We start from the raw sequence: 24,405 nt of genomic DNA on the forward strand, positions 1-24,405 counted from the left end.
ACTTATTCTCATATCGTAAGACTTATTCTCATAGGATTGAGATATCTTGTTTTCTTCTTTCTCTGTTTCTTTGGCAGATAAACATGATTTGAGTTGGTGAATAAATTGTGCGTGGGCCTTAGCTATAGCTGTAGATAATGACTTTGCCCACAGATCAATAGTTCAAACTTAATGGGTCTGAATCTATGCCTATTTACTTGCTTTGTCAATCCTAGTGGGTCAAACTCTGGCTATCTGACTCACTAAATAGACATCATCAATGGATGACTTGGTTGTTGTTATTGTATTTTTTATTTAACTAGGCAAGTCTGTTATGAACAAATTCTCATTTACAATGACGGCCTAGGAACGGTGGGTTAACTGCCTTGTTCAGGGGCAGAACGACAGATTTTTACCTTGTCAGCTCGGTGATTCGATCTAGCAACCTTTCGGTTCCTGGTCCAACGCTGCCGCCCCTTTGTATGAGGGGCTCAGGACAAGTATATTTTATCTAGACACGTTTACATGTTCCTAATATAATGCATGGACTTATGCACACATTTCATATGATTCATTATAACTGACAGACATCCTTTCAACTGAAGATACTTTTTGATGGACAATTTAGCCGGTAATTTTTACTGAAGAGCATCTTTCATACAACCGGGAAACGGGGGCTGGGGCTGGGCTCGCGGTCTTAATCAGATCCATTTCTTGTTTTGATGCGTGCGCCGCTCCGGAGTCAAAGCAGAGACAGCGAGGGGAATCAGTGCGAGCGAAGAACGGGAGGACGGATAACGGTACCGAGGACAACAGGGATGTACAGCAAACATAGGCAGAAAAATGTCCAAATATCACCGGCACAATGTGGACGTTCGCTTATTATGTTGTCTTTGCTACTACTGAATGGCATACTGGAAAGTGCAAACGGAGATACCCGAGATCAAGGTAAAGAAAAAAAAAAAAAAATAGAGAGGCACTCGCCTTTGTAGCGTAGCCTACTTACAAAGTTATTTTCCTCTTTTGTATCTACCAGTTGCGTGTCGTGTGGCAGCACGCGAACATTGTTGATAAGACGTTTGCTTTCGTGATAGAAAACAAACGACTGGATCTATTTCTTCTTATTTTGTTGATGTGTTCTGTTTGTGTCCAAACTCCTGTATTTTAAAACGTGACGACGAACTGAAAGCTAATGTCAGCGATCCAACTTCCCTCGGAGTGGTTTGAATTCTGCACTATAATGTCCATAAAAGGAAGAGCATTGAGACTAGTAGCTTATAATGAATAGGTAGTCTACAGTACAATGTGGCAGTTGTGGTTATAACCATGCCAACACCGTATTAATAACACCATGTTCATTTTTATAAAAGTGGCAACTCATAAAATATTATAGTTGTTTGAAAGTGACTGTTCCTTTTTAGGTGATAATAGATATTTTGAACTTCGCTGATACTGACTTTAAAGAGTATTTGGGCTCAGAGTTCAATACTGTGTATTAAATATCCTGAAATGACCCATAAAGTTTTATGGAATATGTACAGTTATATCACAATTATTCCGACAGTAAGTTAAATAGAAAATCACACTGGGAGTCATACAATTGAACTGCACCAGGTCAATAGAGGTAAATTAGCTATATTCAATCAAATCCTGCATGATGATTTCCAGGAAAATTTGGAAAATGCAGTCCAGTTTCATTTTAGTTCACACTGAGTAGCCTATATTAATTTAATGTGTGTAGTATTTCAGTGCAGGAGGAATGCAGTTTCTTGACACTCAGCTCAAACCTGGTTAAAGTACAATTCCACTCCAAAACTATATTTTGGTATTTGTTTCATTAGTCCATTGTTGATATAATGCCAAAATGTTTTGCATGTATGATGCAAAATACATAATTCTGGCAGTATTTCTGTATTTTGAAAGTTATATATCTTGAAAACTTGTTTGCCAACATGCAAAACATTTGGGGATTATATCAACTTGTTTGCCAACATGTTTGCCGACATGCAAAACATTTTGGGATTATATCAACAATGGACTAATGAAAGAAATACCAAAATATAGTTTTGGGCTGGAATTTACCTTTAACTTTTTACTGCAATGAGCTAAATCAGAGTCACACAGAGTGTTTCTTGGTAGTCTTAAACAAATCTACTTTGAAACAAAAGTATATACCTCACACACATGGTTATGGGGTTAAAAAAGGAAGACACCTGTACCATGTCGGTTATAGAATTGAAATATATGACATTTTGAGTTTGCATCCCAATATTACAATGAATATACATCACAGAAGACTGAAATATAACAACACAGTTTGACATAGAAACACTGTATTTTCATCCGTTTATTTTGTTTTTATAATGTTGATTAATTATGAAATGATGAAAAATATGAATAACATTCCACCCATGAGGCCACTAGGACTTTTGACTGGAGGAAAGAACAACTGGGTTTGATTGAATACCCTTTCTATAACTCTTTAGATGACTATTGTATGGTTCCAGATAGATATATCTTCATTTAAAAAAAATGTTTTCTCTAAATAAGCGTTGTTCTAGAATTAAAGGTAAAATACACTGCATTTCAAACAGTCAGCTAAAATCTAATGAATTCAGGGCTTGTGAAGTTATACCTAGGCTTAATATAAGCCTTCCACAACCATAAGACACACTGATAATTAAATCATTTTATAAAAATAGTTTTACCTACTTTTTTTTCAATAATCACTGATCTGGCTTTTAAGTCTGTCTATAAAAATGACCTTTTTTTGTTACAAATGTAACTATAACCAAGCAGAATGCAAATTCACTAATAATGACTTACTTATTATAGCAGGCATTAGGCTATAGACAATTTACACAGGGCTCATCAACGATCTCTAAGGCCCACATGCTAGTGATCGGGGGTGGCAGGTAGCCTAGTGGTTAGAGTGTTGGACTAGTTAACCGAAAGGTTGTGAGATCGAATCCCCGAGCTGACAAGGTAAAATTCTATCATTCTGCCGCTGAACAAGGCAGTTAACTCACTGTTCCTAGGCTGTCATTGAAAATAATAATTTGTTCTTAACTGACTTGCCTAGTTAAATAAAGGAAAAATAGTTATCCAGATTATCTTTATATCTCATGTTTAGCCAACTTGGATCTATTTAGTAGCTAACAAGGGTGAACAGTTGCATGTGGGCTTTAGACCACTCTTCTGTCTCCAACTGTTTGAAAAGCATGTTAGCCTGTCCACTTTGTTCAGATGTTGAAATCAAGTGGCCTACCTTATTTCTCAGAATGACAACGAGTTGCCAATTTCTAATATAATTGTGTTTTATGATTGTTCCACATTTATAAAACACAGACAAGGCAGCTAGTATAACAGACTGACTAAAAAGCTGTAGTGGTAACCCAATGCTGCTCGCGACAAACTGAGCATTCATTTCTCAGAATCAATGTTCATTTATACTCTCATTTTAGTAGTGTCTGCTCTGCGTGCAATTTGAGTAGTTGAGACATAAAAAAATAATATTGTGAGAAAAGTTTACTTCTCCACTATTACAGTAAAATAATGTCAGTGTGTTTTGGTGTCCATTTGACCGATTCTGTTCGACCAAACCTCAAACGCAAATAGCGAGTTGAAACAGTTTGTCAGAGTGGAAGATGTGATCTCTTAACATGGTTGGCGTGAGAGGCAGGGGGAGGGGCTTGGTGTGTAAACCATAGAGGAAGAGTGCAAAGCAAGAGGGTTCACTCTCGCAAAAATCTGTCCAAAATAAGCCCAATGCTTTTCTATGGCTTATTTTGGACCTAAATTTGTCACCTGCCTTACCGCCTTTGGGACAACGACTCCCATTGTTAGGGTGGAGACGTGCATCTCACCATTATATACAGATCTCTGGTGTAAATGGGAAGGTGCACACAGCACAGAGGAGTGAATGAGACGAGACCAAACATGAGAACAAGCGGACATAAAGGCTCATAAAAACGAAGAAAAAATATATACATTTGAGAACATCGCGAACAAACACACATTCTATCTGTCATCCAGCCCAGTCCCAGACGCAGAACAGAAAAAACACAGTCCATGTATCTCTGTCACCAGTTACACCAGTCTGATGCTCACTGTTGGGGGGGGGGTGGAGAATTTCCTCTCGTCACTTGTAAAGCAGATAGCCTAGTGGTTAGAGCGTTGGGCCAGTAACCGAAAGGTTGGTGGATGGAATCCCCGAGCTGACAAGGTAAAAATCTGTTGTTCTGCCCCTGAGCAAGGCAGTTAACCCACTGTTCCCTGGGCGCCAAAGACGTGGATGTTGATCAAGGCAGCTTCCGGACCTTTCTGATTCAGAGCGGTCTTTTGTTAAGACCTGTAGCTAGCTAACTAAACAATTAACCATAATCCCAACTCATAACGTTACTACCCTCCATGAATCTGCAGGTAGCTAACAAACCAGGCTATAACTAGCAATACAAATGGCTCTGAGATGCAAATAATATTACTACACAGATCATACACATAACGTTAACTAGCTAGCTAAGAGTATGCTTTAACTTGGAATGAAAATTAAAACCTGTAATATCTGAAAATGTAGCTAGCTAGACTATCTGTAACAGTCTGGGTGTAGCTGGTGCAGAGGAGTTAGGCGCAGGACAGCAGAGATGAGTAATAAAAGTAACTTTACTCAATGATATACATTCCATGTAGTAAATACCAAGCCCACACAAAAGGACCAAAATACATAAAACAAACACGCACAAAAACCATGGGGAAAACAGAGGGTTAAATAATGAACATGTAATTGGGGAATTGAAATCAGGTGTGTAAAACAAAGACGAAACAAATGGAAAATGAAAAGTGGATTGGCGATGGCTAGAAGGCCAGTGACATCGACCTCCGAACGCCGCTCGAACAAGGAGAGGGACCGACTTCGGCGGAAGTCGTGACACTATCTTACCAGTATAAATCGATGGACTCTTCTCCCTCTCTGTCATGGATGCCATGGTTCCCCTTAGTTTGAAGATGTAATCCGGAGACAGGTGTTTTATACAACAGCCTTCTGTGTGTTCTCTTTTCGACACCCTCTGCAAATTTGCAATCAAACGCCAGAATTTTCTCCATCTCCTTAGCTATCATACTCTATCTAATAACACCGGGCATTCCACTGAATTTAAAACTCGGTCCTCCAGAAAGTGGAGAGCAACACTTAGAATGGATTATCTACACATACTGACCAGCTCATGTTACAGACAGAAGCGTGCTACATGGCAGACCAATCCGAATTCATCTCCCGGCATGTCCAGCCCATCCATTATCTCAGCCAATTATTGCAGGGGGAAGGATCCTGTCTTTTTCTGTGGTTAAACCAACTAGGCTCGTAATTTAACTATTTTATTTGTATTTACAGATGGCATACAAGTTTGTTATTAATAAGGAACATGAAAGTTCACATTTTCCAGAAGGCATTTCTGCCCAAAAATGCATTTTGATAAAAAAAAATAAGTTTTCGTTCAAATGCTGATCCTGTGAAGTGGTGACGCGTGACATACGCCTAGTTTCCTGAAACAAGTCACAGATGCAGAAAATAGCCAATCAAAATAAACATTCTACAATGTTATTTTTTTGCGAAACCTTTTTTGATTCTGAGTTCGGACATAATAAAGTTTGTGTGTGAATACTATTTTTAAGATGCATACTTTTCAGTTTTTTCCGAACTCACTTCACTCATGCGCATAAGAGGGAGGCTAGCGCTACCGGTGCTGGTACATGTGCAGATCAAATACACCTCTGGAACGCCGATTAAACTGTCCTAATAATTCTAAAGATTGCTCAGAAAACCAGCTGTTTTAATCAGCATATGCTTACTTAAATTTGGACCTTACACAGATTTAAGAAAAGAGTAAGGCGTTACATTACTATTTCGAAATTCGGCCTACTGCCATAATCAGTTTAATATCAAATTATAAGTGTTCATGTAAACGTACTCATAGAGAGAGATTGTATAGTCACACTGGTTCACATTGCTTATATCTCGGGCGGAAAACTAATCAAATTCCAATGCTATACGTCTCGGTGCAAAGCTAATTCAAGTCATGTCGGACAATTTTGGAGGGAGGAGATGAGACTGTGATCTAATCTGTCAAAATCAACAAAGGTTCATGCAGAGACCCTGGGTCGGGATGTAGCAGGGGACTTTAATTTTAAAAAAAAATTCTCCAATTTTTATGTCAAACCACAACTAATTTTCTCTCAGTTATCATCAACGGTACTCTTCTCTCTTATTTTGTTCAAACTAGCTGTCACTTAATTGCCTTATTAGTTCTTGTTAGCCAACCTGTCTTGATCCCCATGCTAACTGCTAACTTTCACTCGACTTAGCCCACTGCTAACTTTCACACGACTTCAGCCTACACTTAGGGAGTAAACGTCAATAATCTCTTATCCATCATCGTGCTTTTCAAATTGATTTCCGCTCAGCAGTTACTTACAACACATATGCCTTGTTTCCGTGCATTTACAGCAAGACCTATTTACAAAAGTACCATATCAGTCCTGACTGCTGTCCACATGCTCCGCCTTTCAGGGCCTCGACTCCGGAACTGGAGGAAGATGTAATGGGATGAGAGCTCTCAGAGAGAGAGAGCGAAAAGGGCAGACAGAGTGTTGGTTTAACTTCCACGGAAGAGGAGGAGGAGGAGGACGGAGGAGTAGGAGGCAGGATTTTATTCACCCTCCTCTGAATAGCTCAACTTCCATTAGTCGACCGCTCCTATACACTATCTATTTCACCTCTTTTTATCACTCCGTCCTTTTGCTAACTACAAAACATGCAGTCGGTTTGACCGTACGTTCCCTCTCATCAAAGGTTTGATATGTGGACTATAACAAGGCGACATGCCCCTTTTTAGTCCGCCCACTAATGGAAGCCTTTTTAGTCCGCCCACTGATGGAAGGCTTTTTGGTCCTCTGCGTGGGATCCTTTTAGTGTCAGTATTCATATCCCAACTGTTATGTTTATGTATTGCATAGCCACTGTGTGTAGGGTACTTTAACAGTGTGTAGGGGGAAGTTTAACAGTGTGTAGGGGGAAGTTTAACAGTGTGTGGGGGATAGTTTAAAAGTACAGTGCATTCGGGAAAGTATTCAGACCCTTTTACTTTTCCCACATTTTGTTACTTTAAAGCCTTATTCTAAATGGATTACATTGTTTTTTCCCCTCGTCAATCTATACACAATACCCCATGATGACATCACAATACCCCATAATGACCAAGCAAAAACAGGTTTTTAGAAACATCACATTTACATAAGTATTTAGACCCTTTACTCAGTACTTTGTTGAAGCAGCGATTACAACATTTTTCTCTGCAGATCCTCTCAAGCTCTGTCAGGTTGGATGGGGAGCGTCACTGCACAGCTATTTTCAGGTCTCTCCGGAGAGACGTTCAGAGGACATTCAGAGACTTGCCCCGAAGCCACTCCTGCGTTGTCTTGGCTGTGTGCTAAGGGTCGTTGTCCTGTTGGAAGGTGAACCTTCGCCCCAGTCTGAGGTCCTGAGCTCTCTGGAGCAGGTTTCTTCAAGGATCTCTCTGTACTTTTCTCCGTTCATCTTTCCCTCAATCCTGACTAGTCTCCCAGTACCTGCCGCTGAAAAACATCCCCACAGCCTGATGCTGCCACCACCATGCTTCACCGTAGGGATGGTGCCAGGTTTCCTCCAGACGTGATGCTTGGCATTCAAGCCAAATAGTTATATCTTGGTTTCATCAGACCAGAAAATCGTGTTTCTCATGGTCAGTCTTTTAGGTGACTTTTGACAAACTCCATGCGGGCTGTCATGTGCCTTTTCCTCATAAGTGGCTTCCATCTGGCCACTCTACCGTAAAGGCCTGATTGGTGGAGTGCTGCAGAGATGGTTGTCTGTCTGGAAGGGTCTCCCATCTCCAAAGAGGAACTCTGGAGCTCTGTCAGAGTGACCATTGGGGTCTTGGTCACCTCCCTGACCAAGACCCCTCTCCCCGAATGCTCAGTTTGGCCGGGCAGCCAGCTCTAGGAAGAGTCTTGGGGGTTCCAAACTTCTTCCATTTAAGAATGATGGAGGCCACTGTGTTTTTGGGGACCTTCAACCCTGCAGAAATGTTTTGGTACCCTTCCCCAGATCTATGCCTCGACACAATCCTGTCTCGGAGCTCTACGGACAATTCCTTCGACCTCATGGCTTGGTTTTTGCTCTGACATGCACTGTCAACTGTGGGACCTTATATTGACAGGTGTGTGCCTTTCCAAATCATGTCCAATCAATTGAATTTACCACAGGTGAACTCCAATCAAGTTGTAGAAACATCTCAAGGATGATCAATGGAAACAGGATGCACCTGAGCCCAATTTCGAGTCTCATAGCAAAGGGTCTGAATACTTATGCAAATAAGTTATTTCTGTTTAGAATTTTTTATAAATTAGCAAACATTTCTACAATTGTGTGTAGATTGATGAGGATTTTTCAAAATGTAATCCATTTTAGTATAAGGATGTAACGTAGCAAAATGTGGAAAAAGTCAAGGGGTCTTAATCCTGTCCTAATGCACTGTATGTAGGGAAGTTGAACAGTGTGTAGGGGAGTTGAACAGTGTGTAGGGGAGTTGAACAGTGTGTAGGGGAGTTGAACAGTGTGTGGGGGAGTTGAACAGTGTGTGGGGGAGTTGAACAGTGTGTAGGGGAGGTGAACAGTGTGTAGGGTAGTTGAACAGTGTGTAGGGGAGTTGAACAGTGTGTGGGGGAGTTGAACAGTGTGTGGGGGAGTTGAAGAGTGTGTAGGGTAGTTTAACAGTGTGTAGGGGAGTTGAACAGTGTAGGGGAGTTGAATAGTGTGTTTAGGGGAGTTGAATAGTGTATAGGGGAGTTGACCATTGTGTAGGGGGGAGTTGAACAGTGTGTAGGGGAGGTGAACAGTGTGTAGGGGAGTTTAACAATGTATGGGGGAGTTTAACAGTGTATATGGGAGTTTAACAGTGTGTAGGGGAGTTGAACAGTGTGTAGGGGAGTTGAACAGTGTATATGGGAGTTGAACAGTGTGTAGGGGAGTTGAACAGTGTGTAGAGGAGTTGACCAGTGTGTAGGGGGGAGTTGAACAGTGTAGGGGAGGTGAACAGTGTGTAGGGGAGTTGAACAGTGTGTAGGGGAGTTGAACAGTGTGTAGGGGAGTTGAACAGTGTGTACGGGAGTTGAACAGTGTGTGGGGGAGTTGAACAGTGTGTAGGGGAGTTGAACAGTGTGTAGGGGAGTTGAACAGTGTGTAGGGGAGTTGAACAGTGTGTGGGGGAGTTGAACAGGGTGTGGGGGAGTTGAACAGTGTGTAGGGGGGAGTTGAACAGTGTGTAGGGGGGAGTTGAACAGTGTGTAGGGGAGTTGAACAGTGTGTAGGGGAGTTGAACAGTGTGTAGGGGAGTTGAACAGTGTGTAGGGGAGTTGAACAGTGTGTGGGGGAGTTGAACAGGGTGTGGGGGAGTTGAACAGTGTGTAGGGGGGAGTTGAACAGTGTGTAGGGGAGTTGAACAGTGTGTAGGGGAGTTGAACAGTGTGTAGGGGAGTTGAACAGTGTGTGGGGGAGTTGAACAGTGTGTAGGGGAGTTGAACAGTGTGTAGGGGAGTTGAACAGTGTGTAGGGGAGTTGAACAGTGTATAGGGGAGTTTAACCCCTGTGCGGCCTCCATCCAGCGAAAAATCCTATCGTCATTAGCATAACAAAATGTAATAATTATTAAAAAATTAAAAAAATTATATCGTTTTATAGATACACCTCTCCTGAATCGAACCACGTTGTCCGATTTCAAAAAGGCTTTACAGCAAAAGCAAAACATTAGATTATGTTAGAGGAGTATATCGTAAAAGTAGCCACATAGCCATTTTCCGACCAACCACATGCATCACAAATAACCAAAAAACAGCTAAATGCAGCACTAACCTTTGACAATCTTCATCAGATGACACACCTAGGACATCATGTTACACAATACATGCATTCTTTTGTTCGATAAAGTTCATATTTATATATAAAAACAGCATTTTACATCGGTGCGTAACGTTGACTAACTATTTTCCCTCAAATGCATCCGATGAAACAGCGCTACAATTTACTAAATTACTATTCGAAAACATTTTTAAAATGTAATATTGTCATTCTAAGATTTATAGATGAATATCTCTTGAAAGCACCTGTAATGCCAGATTTAAAAATAACTTTACTGGGTAATCACACTTTGCGATAAAAGGGGATGCGATACTCAGAACAATAGGCTAGCAATACAGGTCAGCGCCATCTTGGAACAATCGCATATCAAATCTAGTCTTGTATACTATTGTCAATAATCCCTTACCTTTGATTATCTTCATCCTTAGGCACTTCCAGGAATCCCAGGTCCACAACAAATGTATTTTCGTTCGAAAAAAGTTCATCCTTTATGTTCCATTAGCTTGTTGTTGTTAGCGCGTTCTGAAGGCTGCACCAAAAGTTCCGACGTGCGCGGGGCTACTCTTTCAACAAAATGCTTTTTTTTCTTATTTAGGTTCGTTCAAACATGTCAAACGTTGTATAACATAAATCTTTAGGGCCTTTTTCAACCAGAGCTCCAATAAGATTCAAGGGGGACGATTGCATTGTCTTTATAAACGTTTCGAAAGGGGAGGGTAGCCAGGGGCGCCGGCGTCATAATGGTGATGGCCCTCTCCGTGTGACCACGTTCCACAGCGTGTCATTCTGTCAGTTTTCACAGTAGGAGACTCAAATCACTTTGTAAAGACTGGGGACATCTAGTGGAAGCAATAGGAAGTGCTCAATGAACCATAGCTCACGGTGTGATTAATAGGCAACGTGATGAAGTTGAGTCCGCAATTCAGAATTCCACTTCCTGTTTCGATCTGTCTCGGGGTTTTGACTGCCATATGAGTTCTGTTATACTCACAGACACCATTCAAACAGTTTTAGAAACTTAAGGATTAATTATATGCATATCCTAGCTTCTGAGTTTGAGTAGTAGGCCGTTTAAAATGGGCACAAATTTTTTTCAAAATGCGCTGTGGCGCCCCCTATCCTAGGCGACCGTCAAGAGGTTAACAGTGTATAGGGGAGTTTAACAGTGTGCTTGGGGGTTGAACAGTGTGTAGGGAAGTTGAACAGTGTGTGGGGGAGTTGAACAGAGTGTGGGGGAGTTGGAACAGTGTGTGGGGGAGTTGAACAGTGTGTGGGGGAGTTGAACAGTGTGTATGGGAGTTGAACAGTGTGTAGGGGAGTTGAACAGTGTGTAGGGGGGAGTTGAACAGTGTGTAGGGGAGTTTAACAGTGTGTGGGGGAGTTGAACAGTGTGTGGGGGAGTTGAACAGTGTGTGGGGGAGTTGAACAGTGTGTGGGGGAGTTGAACAGTGTGTGGGGGAGTTGAACAGTGTGTAGGGGAGTTGAATAGTGTGTATGGGAGTTGAACAGTGTGTGGGGGAGTTTAACATTGTGTGGGGGAGTTTAACAGTGTGTAGGGTGGAGCACATGCTTAGCGAAAAAGGTTCTATTTATAACCTAAAAGGGTTCTTCTGCTGTCCCCATAGGAGGACCCTTTTGGTTCCAGGTATAACCATTTTGGGTCCCAAAAGAGTTCTACCTGGAACTTAAAAGGGTTCTCCAATGGGGACAGCTTCAGAACCCATTTGAAACCGTTTTTTGTTAGAGTGTACATCTTTTTCTAACAGCCTGATATCAGGATATGTAGCCCTCTATGATGCCCCATGCATGGCCTCCATCCCCCTATTTGTTCTCTCGGTTCAAGGAAAGTTTCCAACCACTTGAGAAATGAACTGGATTTCAACTCTTCTCTTACACAACAGATAATCACACTATAACGGTATTGGAGGAGGATGATGTGCCAGTAGTTATTTAAACCATTACCAAGTTATATAACCTGAGTGCTTGAGAGGAGGCTGTATTCTCCCATCAATACTATTTTCCAGTTCCCACTGTCAAATTTGGAATAAAGCCACACGGCTTTACAGCGCAAAACTTTCATAGGTCTTTTTCAGATTGGCTTTGTAGTTTGTTATTACAGTGAGACCTACACATTGCCATGTAGAGTTGAACCTATCCAGCCATTATCCTGGCGTGCACACACACACACACACACACACACACACACACACCACACACACACACACACACACACACACACACACACACACACACACACACACACACACCAGTGGTGAAGCTCCATTGCTACTGTCTCTTAAGGAAAGTTTCATTGCTAAAAGGAGGTGAGCAAAGAGCCGTGGGCTCTCGTTAAGCAATGTCAGGGTAGACAAGAAGCCACTTTCCCTTTGGAGCACACTTTACTTTGGCTGATGAGTTTTAGCACTTGAATATCATGGATGGCGAGAAGAGGCCAGAAGCCAGAAACACCACCTTGTTTACAGGCCCTCTGCATTGACTCTGAGTGGGAGAGTACCAAAAAGGGTTCTACAGAGTACCCATAGGAGAACCCCTTTTGGTTCCAGATAGAACCCTTTTTGGTTCCAGGTAGAACCCTTTTTGGTTCCAGGTAGAACCCTTTTTGGTTCCAGGTAGAACCCTTTTTGGTTCCAGGTAGAACTCTTTTGCGTTCCATGTAGAAAGGGTCGTCCTAGATTGAACCCAAAAGGATTCTACCTTGAACCAAAATAGTTCTACATGGAACCAAAAAGGGTTCTTCAAAGGGTTCTCCTATGGGGACAGCCAAATAACCCTTTTAGGTTCTAAATAGCACCATTTTTCTAAGCGTGCAGACATCCTGACTCGCTGAGAGAAGCAGGGCCGTCCTCCTGCTTCCGTTCCAAACGGCCTCATTTGTCCGCTACACAGAGCCAGAGAGAAACGGGGGCTGTTGGAAGATCCATGGCCCGGGGTGGTGGGAATGGAACGCCAGGCAGCAGATCATCCTCCTCTCCTCCCACCACCAGCGCCTCCACACCCCTCCCACCTCCATCCCCTATTCATCCACCATACCCCGTCTTCTCCCGCAACACCTCCTGCCTCACCCCCTTACTCCCCCGACACACAACGTTTCACAGAGAGACCCAGACAGAGAGACCCAGGCAGAGAGACCCAGGCAGAGAGACCCAGGCAGAAAGAGCAGGGAATTGTGGACCATTATCTGATGCCATTTTGCCAGTAACGCCGTATCAGCGAACATGTGCTGTGTGCTCTCAGTTCTTTCTCCACGTACGCTGGTTATGCACCTGAGGGAAAGAAGGAGAAAAGGAGAGACGGGGAGAGGAGAAAAATCACTGGGAACAGTATGTGATTGGAATAGGGCAGTGTAACGAACAAGACAGGATGAAAGCTGCCACTATGTCTTATCGCCTGTTCTGCACTTTGTGCCATACAGATATTGTTCTGCACTTTGTGCCATACAGATATTGTTCTGCACTTTGTGCCATACAGATATTGTTCTGCACTTTGTGCCATACAGATATTGTTCTGCACTTTGTGCCATACAGATATTGTTCTGCACTTTGTGCCATACAGATATTGTTCTGCACTTTGTGCCATACAGATATTGTTCTGCGCTTTGTGCCATACAGATATTGTTCTGCACTTTGTGCCATACAGATATTGTTCTGCGCTTTGTGCCATACAGATATTGTTCTGCGCTTTGTGCCATACAGATATTGTTCTGCACTTTGTGCCATACAGATATTGTTCTGCACTTTGTGCCATACAGATATTGTTCTGCGCTTTGTGCCATACAGATATTGTTCTGCGCTTTGTGCCATACAGATATTGTTCTGCACTTTGTGCCATACAGATATTGTTTTGCGCTTTGTGCCATACAGATATTGTTCTGCGCTTTGTGCCATACAGATATTGTTCTGCACTTTGTGCCATACAGATATTGCCGGAAAAAGAGTTGTGTCAAACAACGCGTAAAGGCATGGACATTAGTGTGAAGGATCCAGATCTGAGATAACAAGTTGATTTTCCCCTCAGAAGTTAGTGATACCAATTATCACAAGTCAGTGATACCAATTATCACAAGTTAGTGATACCAATCATCAGAAGTTAGTGACCATGGAGCCTCTCTATATCTGTGATATTCATCTCTCCCCTCTGCTCTCTCTCTCTCTCTCTCTCTCTCTCACTCTTTCTCTCTTCAATCTCACACGCCGCAGGAAGACCTGTCAGATATATGTCACCTCTCTCATTGTTTTCCCTCTAAAGCCCTTAGCGACAGCTTGCTGGGTTAACAGAGAGACCCAGGCAGAGTGGAGGCTTCATTGGAGTATCCTCTTGCTTCCTCTCTCTTCCTGCTTCTTCATGGTCCCCTGTGGGATAGAGATCAAACAGTAGGAGAGACGTAGAGGGTGATATGAGAGATAAAACACTGAGAGACGTAGAGGGTGATAGGAGAGATAAAACACTGAGAGATGTAGAGGGTGATAGGAGAGATAACACACTGAGAGATGAAGAGGGTGATAGGAGAGATAAAACACAGAGATGTAGAGGGTGATAGGAGAGATAAAACACAGAGATGTAGAGGGTGATAGGAGAGATAAAACACTGAGAGATGTAGAGGGTGATAGGAGAGATAAAACACAGAGAGAGATGTAGAGGGTGATAGGAGAGATAAAACACAGAGAGATGTAGAGGGTGATAGGAGAGATAAAACACAGAGAGATGTAGAGGGTGATAGGAGAGATAAAACACAGAGAGAGATGTAGAGGGTGATAGGAGAGATAAAACACAGAGAGATGAAGAGGGTGATAGGAGAGATAAAACACTGAGAGATGAAGAGGGTGATAGGAGAGATAAAACACTGAGAGATGTAGAGGGTGATAGGAGAGATAAAACACTGAGAGATGTAGAGGGTGATAGGAGAGATAAAACACTGAGATGTAGAGGGTGATAGGAGAGATAAAACACTGAGAGATGAAGAGGGTGATAGGAGAGATAAAACACAGAGATGTAGAGGGTGATAGGAGGGATAAAACACAGAGATGTAGAGGGTGATAGGAGAGATAAAACACAGATGTAGAGGGTGATAGGAGAGATAAAACACAGAGATGTAGAGGGTGATAGGAGAGATAAAACACTGACAAGGTAATAAGAGAGAGAGAAAGTAGTCAGATGGGTTTAGGCATTTGAGAGAGAGAGACAGAGAGAAAGAGAAAGAGAGAGCTTAAAAGTAAAACGTAAAACACCAAATATGCATGCAGAGCCGAATTTGGCCGATACCCGCTAATTATCAAAATCCAGAAAAGATACTTTCAATTCTACAACCACCTAAAAGGTAGCGATTCCCAAACCTTCCATAACAAAGCCATCACCTACAGAGAGATGAACCTGGAGAAGAGTCCCTTAAGCAAGCTGGTCCTGCGGCTCTGTTCACAAACACAAACAGACCCCACGGAGCCCCAGGACAGCAACACAATTAGAATCAGAGCAAACTAGAATGCTATTTGGCCCTAAACAGAGAGTACACAGTGGCAGAATACCTGACCACTGTGACTGACCCAAAATTATGGACATTTTTGACTATGTACAGACTCAGTGAGTATAGCCTTGCTATTGAGAAAGGTCACTGAAGGCAGACCTGGCTGTCAAGAGAAGACAGGCTATGTGCCCACAAAATGAGGTGGAAACTGAGCTGTACTTCCTAACCTCCTGCCAAATGTATGACCATATTAGAGACACATATTTCCCTCAGATTACACAGATCCACAAAGAGTTCAAAAACAAATCCAATTTTGATAAACTCCCATATCTATTGGCTGAAATACCAGTGTGCCATCACAGCAGCAAGATTTGTGACCTGTTGCCACAAGAAAAGGTCAAACAGTGAAGAACAAACACCATTGTAAATACAACCTATATTTATATTTATTTATTTTCCCTTTTGTACTTTAACTTTTTGCACATCATTACCACACAGTATATAGACATAATATGATATTTGATATGTCTTTATTCTTTTGGAACTTTTGTGAGTGTAATGTTTACTGTAAATGTTTTAGTGTTTATTTCACTTTTGAATATTATCTATTTCACTTGCTTAGGCAATGTAAGCATATGTTTCCCATGCCAGTAAAGTCCTTAAATTGAAATTGAATTGAGAGAAGTCAGATGTGTTTAGACAGAAACAGGGAGAGAGAGAGAGTTGTCAGAGAGGACAGGAGCATGTTGGGTAGGCAGTGGAGCAGGCAGGTCAGGGGGAGAGGAGCATGTTGGGCAGGCAGTGGAGCAGGCAGGTCGGGGGGAGAGGAGCATGTTGGGCAGGCAGTGGAGCAGGCAGGTCGGGGGACAGGAGCATGTTGGGTAGGCAGTGGAGCAGGCAGGTCGGGGGGAGAGGAGCATGTTGGGTAGGCAGTGGAGCAGGCAGGTAGGGGGGAGAGGAGCATATTGGGCAGGCAGTGGAGCAGGCAGGTCGGGGGACAGGAGCATGTTGGGCAGGCAGTGGAGCAGGCAGGTCAGGGGGACAGGAGCATGTTGGGCTGGCAGTGGAGCAGGCAGGTTGGGGGAGAGGAGCATGTTGGGCAGGCAGTGGAGCAGGCAGGTCGCCTCATTTCATGGTACTTTAAAGTAGATGTTACTTCTACAATCTGTCCTGTCCAAGTCCATTCGGTCAAACCAAACAGGACTGGGTTTGGCTAGCAGCGCTCTCCTTCAGCAGACTCAGTTGACTACAACACAAAAAAAAGACAAAAAAAGTTTGCCTGCTGCATAATTTTTGTTGTTTTCTGTTATTCCCCGCATAGTCCATTAAGTCTAAATTGTGTACTGCAGAAAGCATTGCTGGTAATGAACTCTGCCTGTGTGCTCCAGATGATTACAAATGAGTGAATCGTCATTATTCTGAATCACATGGACTGAGCAGGCTGTGAGTCAGCACAAGGCAGGTTCATTTTTAGGCTGAAAGAAATGTCTTGAAGCAAATCCAACGCTGCAGCCATGGGAAGAATAATGATTATATATATTTTTTTCTCTCTTCCGTAAAAAATATTTTCTGGCACTGGTCTTGATTTGAAAGTTGGATTTTCAAAACAGTGGGTCACTGGAGTGAGTGTCTAGTCTAGCGAGGGGAGATGACACCTTTCATCGTTATTCATTTCACCTCTTAAATCAAACCAAAATCAAATCAAATTGTATTGGTCACATGCGCCGTATACAACAGGTGTGGACCGTGAAATGCTTACTTTACGAGCCCTTAACCAACAATGCAGAGTAAAAAAAAAAAAAAAAGTAAGTAATAAAAATTTGCTCAATAAATGAAAAGGAAAAATAGTAACGCAATACAAATAACAATAACGAGGCTCAAAAAGGTTTTCTTTTTAACCGTTATGGTGCGTTTATGACCATTCACAGATATAAGTATGTTATAATGGAATATTTTACATTAGATGAATCAGTCAAGTAAAACCACTGCATTAACATGTATTTAAATCATTACATTGTAATTGCATTCAGATCAGATAGTCACGCCTGCTCCCGCTCTCTGGCGCTCGACGGCGCCAGGCTGCCCTTCATTATGCACACCTGTCACCATCATTATGCGCGCAGCTGCACAATTTTGGACTCACCTGGACTCCCATTACTTTGTTCCCCTTCTATATCTGTCTGCTCCTCACTTTCTTCCCTGTGTCAGCATTGATGTCGTTATTTTCCCCCTGTCCAGACGCTTTTCCCATTCTGTTTCATGTCCATTGTTTATTAAATGTTCACTCCCTCTACCTGCTTCTCGTCTCCAGCGTCGATCCTCACACAGATAGTAACAGCGTTGTGGAAACACAGAAGCCATTTTGTGCGTCAATCAATTTAGGTTGTCTCAGTTTGGGTGAATACTGTCACTTTGGCTGTTACCTTTGTCTTTCGACCCAAACTCACTGACAGATGGGTCAGTTACCCGGCAGCACGATGTGTCACTACGGTCAAAGCGACGCCGAGACCTCCAATAATGACACTCCTCTGTGACATTCTCATGGACATATGTCAAGAGAAACTATCCTATCCTGTCTGTCCTCCTCTGGGATATTCTCATGGACATATGTGACTTGTTTCAGGAAACTAGGCGTATGTCGCAAGTCACGACATCACAGGAGAGGTATTTGAACGTTTATTTAAATTTTTTATCAAAATGCGTTTTTTTGTCAGAAATGCCTTCTTGAACATTTTAACTTTCATGTGCCTTAATACCAAACTTGTATGCCATCTGTAAATAAATACATTTGTTAAATAAACATTTAATTGTATGCCATCTGTAAATACGAATAAAGTTTAAGAAAAAGATAGGAACCTTCCCGCTAGCCATGATTGCCTGAGATAATGAATGGGCTGGACATTGGTCCGCCATGTATCATCTTCTGTCTATAAAATGAGCTGATTGTTATGTGTAGATAATCCTTTCTACTGCAGTTTGAAAGATATAACGTTAGCCATGGAGAACTACAAATGTGTCGCTACTGCTCTCAATAACATTGCTACCGTGAATTTATCAGGCGCTATCGACAAAGGTCTGTAGGAAAAAGTTGTCATGGACTACTTTTCAGGAGGACGATAGTACCATGCTAACTCTCTCTGACGCTGAAAAGGAATCAAACGATGTGAATCAAAGTGTCTTGACACAAGGGGCCAAGCAAGCTGTACAAACAAAACGGAAACAACACAGGACGTCTTATTTAATGAAAGGGGTTGCAGTCTACCGTGAAGTGTTCATCCATGTATACGGGTAAGAGTCTATCTACAGTTTCAGACATTATCAGTTTCTAATTTTGTCAGAAAGTTGTTTTCATTGCATGTTAAAGCTTACTGTTAGCTAGCTAGCAAAAATTAAGTGGCTGGCTCGCTGGCTAACATTACGTGTGATGTTCTGTGTGGTAATATTATCTCAGAAATCCATTTGCATTGCTAGTTATAGCCTAATGTTAGCTAGCTAACTAGCTAACATTGAACCTATTTGGTTAATTGGTTTGTATTGCTAATACTCTATGGATTGGGGTTAATTGTTTAGCTAGGTAGCTAGCTACATGTCTAATCAAAAGACTTTGCCAGATGATTACATGCCCAATCAAGTTAGCCAGGTGTGTCTAATGGTGATTACGGCTATGTATTGTATAATAATGCTAAAATATTTGTATCTGGAATTTGTCTTTCAGCATCAGTAGAACACACCTGACTCTCCTCCACCAGTCATACAAGGAGAATGGTCTAATGCCTCCCATCAAAAAGAGAGCTGGCCCAAGCAAGCACTTGTTCAGAGTGAGTGGTCCGTCTACCAGAAGATGGTTGCTGACTGCCAGACCACCTGTCAAGACCTGCATCTGTCTCTGGGGGGCCCTACAGACCAGTAAGAAAAGACATCAGGATGCATTACAGCTTTGGATTTGATCAACAAGTAAGCAACATTTCCTCCTTTATACTGATTAAGGACATAGATAGATAGATAGATAGATAGATAGATAGATAGATAGATAGATAGATAGATAGATAGATAGATAGATAGATAGATAGATAGATAGATAGATAGATAGATAGATATACACAATTTTCTTACTATTTTTTTTATAACAAACCCCCACTATATACACTACCGTTCAAAAGTTTGGGGTCACTTAGAAAAGTCCTGGCTTTCGAAAGAAAAGCCATTTTTTTTGTCCATTAAAATAACATAAAATTGATCAGAAATACGGTGTAGACATTGTTAATGTTTTAAATGACTATTGTAGCTGAAAATGGCAGATTTTTTAATGGAACATCTACATAGGCATACAGAAGCCCATTATCAGCAACCATCACTCCTGTGTTCCAATGGAATAGCTAATCCAAGTTTATAATTTTAAAAGGCTAATTGATCATTAGAAAACCCTTTTGCAATTATGTTAGCACAGCTGAAAACTGTTGTGCTAATTAAAGAAACAATAAAACTGGCCTTCTTTAGACTTGAGTATCTGGAGCATCAGCATTTGTTGGTTTGATTACAGGCTCAAAATGTCCAGAAACAAAGAACTTTCTTCTGAAACTCGTCGGTCTATTCTTGTCCTGAGAAATTAAAGCTATTACATGCGAGAAATTGCCAAGAAATTGAAGATCTCGTACAACGCTGTGTACTACTCCCTTCACAGAACAGTGCAAACTGGCTCTAACCAGAATAGATAGAGGAGTGGGAGGCCACGGTGCACAACTGAGCAAGAGGACAAGTACATTAGAGCGTCTAGTTTGAGAAACAGATGCCTCACAAGTCCTCAACTGGCAGCTTCATTAAATAGTACCCGCAAACACCAGTCTCAACGTCAACAGTGAAGAGGCGACTCCGGGATGCTGGCCTTCTAAGCAGAGTTGCTAAGAAAAAGCCATATCTCAGACTGGCCAATAAAATGAAAAGATTAAAATGGGCAAAAGAACACAGACACTGGACAGAGGAACTCTGCCTAGAAGGCCAGCATCCCGGAGTTGGCTCTTCACTGTTGACGTTGAGACTGGTGTTTTGCAGGTACTATTTCATGAAGCTGCCAGTTGAGGACTTGTGAGGCGTCTGTTTCTTAAACTAGACACTCTAATGTACTTGTCCTCTTGCTCAGTTGTGCACCGGGGCCTCCCACTCCTCTTTCTATTTTGGTTAGAGCCAGTTTGCGCTGTTCTGTGAAGGGAATAGAACACAGTTTTGTATGAGATCTTCAGTTTCTTGTTGTGCAAGGTTTAATGTCTTCTACATTTTTTTTGTTATTTTCTGTTTTACAGCTTTGATGCTCTGGAGCCTGGTGTTGTTGTCGCCAAGGAGCATTCGGACTCAGTCGGGACCAGGTTTCAGCTGCTGCGCAACGCTGACATCCTTCCTCCCATAGATGGTCTGCCTGTACAAGCACCACCTCGGCTGGACACAGCTAGACAAACTTATCTTTTTGAGAAGATCAGGGAGTTTTGCGACAAAGAATCAATGGACATTACATGCCCTGCAACAAAGTCAAGGGCAGGACAGAAACAGGCTCTCCGAATATAGATTTTCTTGTTCATGCGTGGCTTGGACGGACCAGTCATCAGCACTATCTGCAGTGCCTCTATTCAAATGACTCTCTCCTAACACACACGCCATACTGTACGTTGCTGCTACTATTTTTTTATTTATCCCGCTGCTCAGCCACTTTACTCCTGGTTGTATGCATATACAGTGGGAAGAAACAGTATGTGAACCCTTTGGAAATACCTGGATTTCTGCATAAATTGGTCATAAAATTTGATCTGATCTTCATCTAGGTCACAACCAAAGACAAGCACAGTCTGCTTAAACTAATAACACACAAACAATTATACGTTTTCATGTCTTTATTGAACACACTGTGTAAACATTCACAGTGCAGAGTGGGAAAAGTATGTGAACCCTTGAATTCAATAACTGGTTGACCCACCTTTGGCAGCAATAACTCCAACCAAACGTTTTCTGGAGTTTCCGATCAGACCTGCACAGTTCAGCATTTTCTTGGGATGTCTGGGTTGTACAGCTCTCTTGAGGTCATGCCACAGCATCTCAATCGGGTTGAGGTCAGGACTCTGACTTGGCCACTCCAGAAGGCGTATTTTCTTCTGTTGAAGCCATTCTGTTGTTGATTTCCTTCTGTGTTTTGGGTCGTTGTTCTGTTGCATCACCCAACTTCTGTTGACCTTCAATTGGTGGACAGATAGCCTAACATTCTCCTGCAAAATGTGTTGATAAACTTGGGAATTCATTTTTCCGTTGACGATAGCAAGCTGTCCAGGCCTTGAGGCAGCAAAGCAGCCCCAAACCATGATGCTCCATCCACCATACTTTACAGTTGGGATGAGGTTTTGATGTCGGTGTGCTTTTTTTCCTCCACACATACTGTTGTGTGTTCCTTCCAAACAACTCAACTGTAGTTTCATCTGTCCACAGAATATTTTGCCAGTAGCGCTGTGGAACATCCAGGTGACCTTTTGCAAACTTCAGACTTGCAGCAATGTTTTGTTTTGGACAGCAGTGGCTTCTTCTGTGGTGTCCTTCCATGAACACCATTCTTGTTTAGTGTTTTACGTATCGTAGACTCGTCAGAGATGTTAGTGTGTTCCAGAGATTTCTGTAAGTCTTTAACTGACACTCTTGGATTCTTCTTAACCTCATTGACAATTCTGTGCTGTGGTCTTGCAGTCATCTTTACAGGAAGGCCACTACTAGGGAAAATAGCAACAGTGCTGAACTTTCTCAATTTATAGACAATTTGTCTTAACGTGGACTGATGAAGATAGTTTTGCAACCCTTTCCAGCTTTATGCAAGTCAACAATTCTTAATCTTAGGTCTTTTGATATCTCTTTTGTTCGAGTTATGATTCACATCAGGCAATGCTTCTTGCGAATAGCAAACTAACATTTTTTGAGTGTTTTTTATAGGGAAAGGCAGCTCTAACCAACGTCTCTAATCTCATTGATTGGACTCCAGGTTAGCTGACTCCTGACTCCAATTAGCTTTTGGAGAAGTCATTAGCCTAGTGGTTCACATACTTTTTCCAACCTACACTGTGAATGTTTAAATGATGTATTCAATATAGACAAGAAAAATACAATTTATGTGTTATTAGTTTAAGCACACTATGTTTGTCTATTGTTGTGATTTAGATGAAGATCAGATCAAATTTGATGACCAATCTATGCAGAAATCCAGGTAATTCAAAAAGGGTTCACATACTTTTTCTTGCCACTGTAACTACCTCCTCTATCACTGACATGGTTATTGATATTGTTGATACTGGCATTGACACTTATTATTTATATTGACACTATCTATTTCTGATATTGCTACTATGCAAGTAACCATCTGGCTGTATCGTTCACACCTTCTGTAGAGACACATCCACTTAGCTAGATGTGGCTGGAGGATATAACATTTCTTTCACATGACCCATCAATTTATACAAGTGTTTCTGGGTAAGAATCATCTAATATTTATTAAATATTTGTATCTGGACACTTTCTTGGAATATGTCGTTATTGTAAGCTACTACTTTTACCACTTTTAGTCTTAATCTTTACTACATTGTTTAGCACATGACCTCACATGTGAATCCTTAAAGAGATGGGTGGGGTTAAAACTTAAGAGGTTGTGAACAATGCTGAATGGGCGTAGACAAAGAAGAGCTCTCCAGTAGGTACCAAAACATTCAAGGGCCATTTTCTCAAAAGTGGGGTTATGAGTTTATCATCTTTCAAAGCAGAATTGCTTTCACATTGTTCCTTAAATGCAGTGTATGATATACCGTTTTGCAGCTCTGTGTATCTGCTTTTATATATGCAAAAAAACACAATCTCAAATGTTGCAACATAAGACCGAATCAAGGTGATCAGTCACATATGTGAAGAGAAACCATCCTATCCTGTCTGTCCTCCTCTGTGACCTTCTCGTGGACACTATGTCAAGAGGAACCATCCGTTGCTTTTTTTCCCATGGTTCACTTGGTTTCTTCCGTTTGTTCGTCTCAATCAATGTGGAAAAACAACATAGAGGTAAATTCTGAGGCGAGAAATGGGGATGTGAAACAAGGGTGTGAGAAAGCAAGAGTTTTCTCCTTCATCAGTACTTTAGTTTCCTAATGGCTCTCCCAAGTCCTAAGTGTGCATTAGTAACAGAAGTTATTTGGTGAGATTTTGTCCATGTGTTTACTTAAACCGTATTTGGCATTTGGTATTTTATTAGGATCCCCATTAGCTGTTGCAATAGCAGTTCTTATTCATGTATTTTAGTTCTTAATAATGTAATGCAATGAGAATACAGCTTTTTTTTTAATTGCAGTTACGTATTTGGAAAAGAATGCACTGGCGAAGTTAGCTCAACATCAAACATTTTCCTATGATGAGCTCATGGTTTTGGGCCGTTTCAATCTTTTATATTTTCCCAACACTAGTACATGTACAACCTACAACACTAGTACATGTACAACCTACAACACTAGTACATGTACGACCTACAACACTAGTACATGTACAACCTACAACACTAGTACATGTACAACCTACAACACTAGTACATGTACAACCTACAACACTAGTACATGTACAACCTACAACACTAGTACATGTACAACCTACAACACTAGTACATGTACGACCTACAACACTAGTACATGTACGACCTACAACACTAGTACATGTACGACCTACAACACTAGTACATGTACAACCTACAACACTAGTACATGTACGACCTACAACACTAGTACATATACGACCTACAACACTAGTACATGTACAACCTACAACACTAGTACATGTACAACCTACAACACTAGTACATGTACGACCTACAACACTAGTACATGTACGACCTACAACACTAGTACATGTACGACCTACAACACTAGTACATGTACGACCTACAACACTAGTACATGTACAACCTACAACACTAGTACATGTACAACCTACAACACTAGTACAT

The 24,405-nt window shown here is 41.7% G+C and overlaps 1 protein-coding gene and 1 long non-coding RNA gene across 2 annotated transcripts in view; both read left to right on the forward strand.

The window, feature by feature from the left end:
* The first annotated feature begins 535 nt into the window (after positions 1 to 535).
* Positions 536 to 24,405, forward strand: part of adam19a (ADAM metallopeptidase domain 19a) — a 242,938-nt gene continuing 219,068 nt past the window's right edge. The window contains exon 1 of the mRNA XM_045721473.2: positions 536 to 927. Coding sequence (XP_045577429.2) covers positions 702 to 927 — 226 coding nt within the window. The 5' untranslated portion in view covers positions 536 to 701. The remainder of the gene's footprint in view (positions 928 to 24,405) is intronic.
* LOC145879993 (uncharacterized) lies at positions 12,163 to 22,943 on the forward strand. Its single transcript, XR_014392861.1, has 2 exons — positions 12,163 to 19,361; positions 20,705 to 22,943. It is a non-coding gene; the product is annotated as an uncharacterized LOC145879993 (long non-coding RNA).

The sequence above is a fragment of the Salmo salar genome, chromosome 07 (genome assembly GCF_965601325.2).
Source record: "Salmo salar chromosome 07, fSalSal1, whole genome shotgun sequence".
In the NCBI taxonomy this organism is placed as follows: domain Eukaryota; kingdom Metazoa; phylum Chordata; class Actinopteri; order Salmoniformes; family Salmonidae; genus Salmo; species Salmo salar.